The following is a 9,247-nucleotide window of genomic DNA, read 5'->3' on the forward strand; positions in this document are numbered from 1 at the left end:
CTTTTAACTTCTAACTTTTAATCAGAAAGATTTACTTCTACATATACTTGGGAAAATATATATATGTATAAAGAAAGTTATCTTGTGACAATACATTTTGTATTGTCAAAGGGTTAAAGTATTGATTTTTTTCTCATGTTAATTTTACATTCTGATGAAATGTAGAGCTCCAAATATTATCCATTTCTATCTTACAAAGTTGATGAAGATGTATTATCAAGACCGAGACCAAAACCTACAACCATCACCAACACAATGATGTCACTTTCAACAAAACGTAAGCTTAAAGAACCATATATATGATCAAAATTAAATGAAACATGCTTAGATAATAAATATATACATGTAGGATAAATTCACATATATGATTTTAAAATCGCTTTGAAATAAAAGAATCTTCTTTTCTTTTCTAATAATCTCTTATACCTTATAACCAAAAATACTGTTAGAACTTGTGTTCAAATTAAACTACTTTAAAGTATGTATCTCCTCATACAATTATATTCCTTGGAATATAAATTCTTATTTTGACATTTCACATTGTTCCATCAATTTTGAGAAAGTAGTTTGTCGTGCTTAAATGGAAACACGTTTATCGTGGCAAATCTCTGATTTGACAGAAGCTTTCATCTCAAAACTCTTTGAATTCCGAAATTGAAATTGTTTTTTCTGCTGTACTAATTAATTTTGGACAACCATTCGCAATTGTATAAATTTAACCTACCTACAAACTACAGTAGGTGCATCGTTATTCTGTACAGGATACACGATACGATAGGATACACGCACGGTACGATAGGATACGCGCACAATACGATAGGATACACGCACGATAGGATAAACGCAAAACACGATACACGCAAAACACGATAGACCTGATAAACGATCTTCACGATTCGATAAACGCAAAACCTGATAGGATTGTTTCAAAATGCGGAACGTTTTCTCACAAGACGAAAAGATTATTTGTTTTAGTTACTGTAATATTTTAATTTAAATACTTGCAAAGCTTCAAATCTAAATCATTAAGTACAATTAATTATTATAATAAAAAATTTAGATCACTGTGGTAATTTAACAAAATTTGTTTATTTATATACTTAGTATATATTTTGACGATGATTAAATGGATTATTATGAAATGGAGATCGATTTCTATTCAAGGGTGTGAATTTAAGATTATTTGCGTAAATGTCGAGACTCTCATCTCAAGAAATGAGAACTATTTCTCATGGGAACTATAAATTATAAATTTATGAATCTCTATAGATTTATTTTGGAATAAAAATACGTTTGTACCTAATTAATTTATCTACTAAGTTACTAAGTGCTTAGTTATTTCATAGAAGAAATTTACGCAATAAATTAAAGCCGCTTGGTCCGATTCTAATCGCTAAAAATATATATTCGTTTTTCTTCATAAAAAATAATTGTCCATAAATTGTTTCAACTTTTGTCAATTATATCCCCAAAGTCTCTTTCCTTTAAAAAATATCAAAATTCAAAAGTTAAAAAAAATAATTTTTGTTAGGTCACACAAAAAATAATCCTATGTTGATCATTGTTGATATCGCGTGAAATCACCTTCGAAAAATTAGATTTATCGCTTATATGTTTATCTCATGAAGAACAAACCCGAGCATTTTTTTCACAACAAAGTACATATATTACCTGTACACGGACAATATTTTAGCTCCTTTAAAAAAATCATTTAAAATATCTGATTTTCCTTTATTCTTTAAATATGCATATTGATATAAAAATTTCTATGGATTAAATTTAATTAATTTCTTAATTTTGAAAAGATGAATTATGACTAATGCTTCTACTAATAGAGAAAAAAATACTCGGGTTTGAATTATCTTCATTATTAGATATATATCCGATAAACTTATTTTTTTTCAAAATTGACTTCACAACAGATCTTAACTTCCGTCAGGAACTACTGTTTTTCAATAAGGTTTTTAATCTGCGTTTTCCATGTAAGGATTGTTGTAATAAACTATTAAAACAATCTTATAATCTATTTTTATATATTATCTATATAATGACGTACTTTTATTGTGTAAGATAATATGTGCCTGTTTCGGGTTAAGCAGCTTTAAAGCTTAAAATCTGCGGTGTATCCAAAAATCGCTATTAGATATTAAAATCTTAGGAAGAAGAAGAATGTAGAAGACCGGCCGAAAGAAAGGTTCAAATAAACCGGCTCTAACAAAATTAATAAATTTCAAATGATAGATCTATCAAAAACTATATAGTTCAAGAAAATTAATTTCCTGAGTAGAAATCAAAATAATTGTTAAATTAATGGCGCGCTGCATTAATACATGTAAATTGCGTCAACAGATTTCAATATGAATCTGCAACAACTACACATGTACATGTATCTTTACGCTAAACGCTCACTTATGTAAAAATAAACATTTATATATCAGACACTTAACACTTCGTATTAATTAACGAACATTGAATGTTAAAATATGTTTTTCCTTACAATACAAAACACAAAAATTAATAAACAAATATTAATGAAATGCGACTTTTGCGACTAAATAATTATAAATCATCGCTATTAAACTGTATGTGTTCGTTTTTAATAATAACAAAAGATAGTTTAAGTCAGCAAATGAATTAAAAAACCCTGAAAATTATTTTTGACTTACCCTATAATCTCATATGAGGCATATTCGAAGGGCGGGATGTTGAAAATCTGTAACTAATTTAAAATTAGATAAACAAGATCTAACACATACTCATCAAAAATAGTATTGACTTCTTAAATAAAGTTATATACGTATGGAATGAAATCTATCAATACTATAAATTGATTCGGTGTAAATATTTACTTGTCTTGCATAGTCACGGCGGAATCAGACGACTTATTTTGTTTCATTTTTATAGTAAACTACCGTAACAAAAATAATGCGAGCTAATTCTCATAGTTTAGAATGTTCATTCGTCGTTACAATCAATGAAAGTGTGTCCTAGAATTAATTCTGTTCGTATTACGCAGAAAACCCGATGATCCGAAAGTTCATGTACATGTACAATAAGTGAATTATTTTTTATAAAGCTTATTAAAACATAATGAACACATTGTACAAATAAAATAAATCAGCGGATTGAGTTAAGGGACTTCATTTCATTAAATTGATTAATATGAATCTTTTTTAAATCCATAAATTATACAAATGTAGTAAATTTTTATTCAAAATTTTTTGAATAAATCTGATATAAGTGATGTTCACACAAGTTAGGAACAAAATCCCGTAAATAAGTAGATGCGTTTCATTAGAACCCGGTAGTATTAGAGGTTACTAATTAACCCCAGGTGCGAGAGCAGCACAGGTATGTTCACGGTGAACACACACGGGCTGAGGTGTCATTTAGGGGAGAAGGGGGAGGGGTGTTGACCGCACAGGAAGGCAGTGTGCTAATTAAAGGGGTACACATAAGTGTCAGTTTTCTTGCAAGGAAAGCTTTTCGATTTGACACTCAGATGGATTATATTTTCAGTTTATTTCCACGCCAAAAAGGTAAGCTGTAAAAAACATCATGTTTTCCCCTGTATATATTATTTTTAGAATATCTTATGCCACACAAATCAATAAAAAAAAACCCTTCTATTTTATAGTCATGGTGTGACAAATTGGGAAGAATATTTTCATCCATTATATTTTATAATTTTGATTTTTTTTTATTTCGACATATATTAGGAATTTAGATAATTAAATATTGATAAAAAATAAATTTAAAAATTGAACGTATACAACCAAAATCAGTGTTAAAGTCATCTGGATCAATGTCTTTTGCTTTATTATTTTTGTAACATCAAGACTATCAATAATTGTGCATACATGCAGATCAGAGGCGAAAACATTTTACTAATATTATCAGACGATAAACAAGGGGGAAAATGAATATTGCAATATTAAAAAAAGATACATATCAATACCCAGCTTATTATTTATTTATTTGATTTTTGGGTACGCATACACCTAAGCTTACCAACAATCTTTCTCCAGTAACTCTAATTCATTTAAGAAAATCATAGTAATAATATTTAATTATGGCAAAATAAATCATACAATTCGATAAATTATATTTTTTTTAAAAAAGAGATGGCGATCGATTATTATTTCATTTCCGAAAAATGAGTTACTGTTAAAAGTTTTATAATTACTCTCTCTTTGACCATCATATAATTAATTCATTGATTAATTTCTCTATTTTGTTATTAATTAATTAATTTGTTTATTTTTGAATTACGTTATTTATTTATCCTTTTCCTTCCACGCTTTAATATTTCTTTTTATTATGAAAAACAATGGGATAAAACTTTCTTTTCTCTTTTTCGGTTAAAGTAATCTTATTTTAGTTAACAAAACGAAAAAGAAACTCGGAATAGCTCTGTAGTTTCTCTCTATGGTAAAGATAAAAAGCGAGGTTTTCTGAATATACACGATAAACGCAAAACACACTACACGATAGAACCTGATAAACGATCTACACGATAAAAGCAAAACACGATTAACGGAAAACACGATAGAAAACACAAAACTTGATAAACGGAAAACACGATACGATAGGATACACGCACGATAGGACACGATAGAATTGTAAAGAATAAAGATGCGGGTACTGTGTCTAGTCCTTGTTGCATTCAGAGGCACATGGAACCAGGCCAAAGGAATTTTATTATTCTCTATTCTTAGGTTATCTTTTCAACCTCTCCATGGGTAGGTTTCATGTCTTTGAGTCCTTGAGTTCAGTTTTTTTCAATAGTTTGCCTCCATTTGTATTTTGTCGGCCTTTCCTCCCTTTTTCTGCTAGAGTCTATCTGAGTGCAACTCTTGTAATATCATTGCTCTCTTAGGATATGGTCAGTTCATTGTTATCTGTTTTTCCTTAGTATTGTCCTTACATATGTTCTTTTTGTTATTTCATAAACATTTTTGTTGGTGACTTTTGTAGACCAGACAAAATATCCTTGAGATTTTTTCTGTGACACGCATAAAGAAATATTTTCTTGTTTGTTATGATCACTTTACGTCTGTTTCAAACATTCAGCACCATACATTAATACAAATAATACACAGCAATAATGCAACTTGATCGTGTGTCTACTGATACTATTCGATTTTCTTATATTTTACAGCTTGATGAAATATTCTCTTCTTTTATCTAATCCTCGGATAGCACCGTTCTTTTCAGACATGTAAGCATAGTGTGTTTAATATCTTTATTTAATTGTATTTGGAGAGAGAAAAAAATGAATTCGGGGATAAACATTTTTTTTAAATGTTCAAACTAACTTTGATGACACTTATTTGTAACCTGGATGTTTATAAGTTTGCATTTGTGTCTCCAGATAGTCTTCTAGATTACTGATACGAGTCCACAGGATGCCTGCGTTGTCTTCACTGGGGGTTGATCTCGATATATAAATGTAACTCCTTGCCTTACTAAAGATTTTACAATCAAGGTTGTGTTTAACTTGAAGAATAACCTACAGAACATTTTAAAACTTATGATGTTTTTATTAGGACGACTACATGTAGATAAGATGGATTGCCAAGTTTCGTAGGATCTTTCACAAACTTTCTCTGGGAATGCTGTCACACCTTTCTTCAAAATCAATTATGATGAGTTGTCTTTTCCATTGCTTGCATTACTCTAGCTATTATCTTTTTTGGTGTATGTATCTGGTTTGGGCAGCCCTTTACTTTCTAAAGCCATTCTATTCTTACCACAAACATGTTGTCGGCTGCCGTCTGAATTATAATTGCAAACTGGGTACTTATGTTTAGTCCACAAACAACCCGCTGTTGTAGAGCGTTTGGTCGAGAGTTCAAATCCACCTGTGGGACATGGAGACCGTTCCTTCGGATCAGACCATACAAATCGAGGTCCAGTGTAGCGGTTGATGCTGGAATAAAAAATGATCTGAGATTCATTGCTCAGTGGCCCTGAGTGCCGAATATAGATTAAAATTTGCAGCTTTCCACTACCAAGTGATAGCGTCTCGATAAAAGTGCACGTGAAAAATATATCTTGTAGACTTTAACAACAAACAAAGAAACGAACAGAAAGCACACACAACCAGGGAATCTATGATATACTTAGTATTCTTATTTCCCAATTCCTGTCTTAGCCTTTTCAAAAAAGTCATTATGAATAAAATATTGATAAACAACGGAAAGAAGATATACTATGAAAAATATTCAAAGATACAATAAATACTTAATCCATATACAGTGGACCCTCATTTATCCGGACACTTTGGTTCCCAGTTAATTTGTCCGGATATGTGAAGCATCCGGATATCTGAATCACCAGTTAAACAAGTCAAAATTACATTTAAAAATTTCGTTCCTATGAAAAATCGTCCGGATACTGAAGCATCCGGATATCTGGCGTCCGGATATCTGAGGGTTCACTGTAATAGAATTTACCAAATTTATTTCAATGATTACAATGCATAACGAAATTTCATCTAAAGGTTAATGCAGATAAACTCCCCCTGAATTCGATTAGATGATATTCTTTAAAGAAATGTTGAAACGTAACTATTTTGCCTCCAAAATCAGTTTCATCTGCTCTTCAATTGTTTCCTTTAGTGTGAAGTATTTTAAAGAGTCTTTTATTTTCACCCATCAGCTTGTGGTTTTGAAAAGATTGATTTAGTCATAACCCTTGACTCTTCGACGAGTGTTGGCCAAAGCAACTTTCAGAAAATTCTCCATTTTTGTAAAAACTTCTTGAAGAAATTGGACATCGTTTCTAGGAGTGCTCGAGTAGGAATTCTAAGCTACAGCACAAACGTACATGATCACTTCTTTTTAAATGCGTACAGCACATCTACAGACATTTTTAATGCTATAGACAAAATTCCTTGGATTTTTAGAAGTACTAATACAGCTGACGCAATAAGAGACATGAGGCAGAGGTATTTCTCATTCGCAAATGGTGATAGATGGGACGCACGAAACATTGCCTTAATTTTTACTGATGGTGTCTCTAATATGAATGCAAATAGATTGCAAGATGAAGTATCTCATGCCAAGGCCAATGGAATAACCATGTATGCAATAGGCATTGGATTAAGTGATGTTTCTGAATTAAACCTAATTGCGTCTTTTCCTGCCTCAAACTACACCTTTAATGTAGAAAACTTTGATAAACTGAACGATTTGAATGATCGGATCTTACCCTCTTTATGTGCTGGTAAGTACTTCAAGTTACAATCATTTATATTACATCGAAGTATAGAAAAATTAATCGTTTAAATTCCAATCGAATGAAATATATGAAGATAACGAACAGTATTGAAGCTCAAAGTCTATTAAACAATGCAAAATGGGAGAAGAGCAAACACGAACCTCCAACACATCAGAGGTGGGATCAGGTGCCATGGAGGAGTAAGTTCCCCTGCCAACCGGTCCTATTCGCCGTGTGCTTCTCGTCATGATTGGGTGGTAACGGAAAAATCCTTTGACAATTCAGTATGTATATAATGATGTGACAAATAGTATGAAAAATATCAGCCAGCATTTAAAATGATAAATTGTTATTGCTATCAAGGTCTTTGAAGCACAAACTGGCCTGGAGACAATAAATTGATTCATGACTGGTTTTCTTAATTTTTTTTTATTGAAAGAAGGATATGGAGATAACTAACAGTATTAAATGTAATGACAGATAAATTTTTTTTTTCATCTTGTTTACCTATAAATTATGCCCCAGAACTCCTAATTTGACCAAGCTGAAGTTATAAAGCATCATAAAAGGATTTTTTTTTAAATCAGTAGAATAAATCTGTAGAAGGATATGGAGATAACGAACAGTATTCAAGATCAAAAGTCAATAAAACAATTCAAAGTAGGAGCAGAGGAAACACGGACCTCCAAAACACCAGAGGTGGGATCAGGTGCCATGGAGGAGTGAGCATCCCCTGCTGACAGGTCACACCCGCTGTGTGCTCTTTGTTCATGATCGGGAAATAACGGAAAAATCCGTCGTCAATTCAGTGTATAAATCATGGACTAACAATTAGTATGAAAAAGTATGCAGTAAGAAAAACGTCAGTCAGTATTTGACTCAATGATAAATGTTATTTGCTGAATAAGTCATTGTATCGATCATAGAACTTACGAAATGATGACAGCTGATTTTCTTGTTTCCTCAACTTGCATGTCAATAATTTACTTCGTTTTAGAAATTTTTCATACGTAGAGCACTCTCTTGCGTATTGAATCAACTGAGATATATATGCTCCGTATGCAGGTGATGAAGGAAGTAAGGGAAGTTGACGATAGAAAAATTAAAGTCATCACGTTTATCATATAGCTTAGTTCTTAGATTACCGTTAACGTCTTTTTCAAGTAAAATATCCAAGTATGAAACAGATGGGTCAGACTCTGTGGTATCTTTTATCACAAGCTCACCAGGATATATCGTATCGACATAGGAATGGAAAATACCATTGTTAATTGACTATACGTCGTCGATATATCTAAATATTGAGTTGAAGGCCACAGAAAGTGTTTCCTTCTTTTCAGGCATAAGATTTTGCACAAATTCTGCTTCATATAAATATAAAAAGGCACCTTTCATTTACTATATCTTTACCTGAAATAAAAGTTTTAGATTTAAAATGATTACGTGTTATTAACAATATAAACATTGTCAAACATTAACATGTTTGTATACTATTCCAATTAAAGTATATTAAACAATATTTGTTTTGTTTTGAAAATAATTTCAAAAGATATACATGTATTACTTTGAAATTTTGACGTAAGTCTGTTCTGAGTTTATGGTCTTGGAGCCTGGTAAACATTACTATGACATCAAATTTAATAATTATCTTTTCATTTCTAAGCTTTTATCAGGGGGCTCGGAAGGGAAATTAATTTTTTACTGCTATCTTTGATCTTTGATGTGCTCCCAAATGTCATTCAACTAGACATTTAAGGTCAAATCCATATATTTTTGTACATCAATATACAAAAAATAGGATATTCCTCATTAAATCAAATTATGTTCACGGCAATACACTTGAATATGGATTTTATTATAAACAAGTCAACAAAATATATACGTAGAATATGCACCTATATGTATATGTGCAAATTAAATGCAAATCCATTTGTACATGTATGATCTTTTGACCTTTTTTTCATAATTGAAAATATGCTCAGATAGAAAATGGATCACAAGAACACGCATACTAAAACAAATT

At 31.1% G+C, this 9,247-nt stretch overlaps 1 protein-coding gene across 1 annotated transcript; it reads left to right on the forward strand.

The window, feature by feature from the left end:
- Positions 1-165: 165 nt before the first annotated feature.
- LOC134253107 (matrilin-2-like) lies at positions 166-7,292 on the forward strand (the record flags this gene model as incomplete). Its single annotated transcript, XM_062735615.1, has 2 exons — positions 166-277; positions 6,664-7,292. Coding segments are annotated over 2 exons (741 nt in total), but the record flags the coding sequence as incomplete, so codon positions are not given.
- Positions 7,293-9,247: the final 1,955 nt, after the last annotated feature.

The sequence above is a fragment of the Saccostrea cucullata genome, unplaced genomic scaffold (assembly GCF_032062105.1).
Source record: "Saccostrea cucullata isolate Sc308-1 unplaced genomic scaffold, CSIRO_AGI_Scuc_v1 ctg19261, whole genome shotgun sequence".
Taxonomy (NCBI): domain Eukaryota; kingdom Metazoa; phylum Mollusca; class Bivalvia; order Ostreida; family Ostreidae; genus Saccostrea; species Saccostrea cuccullata.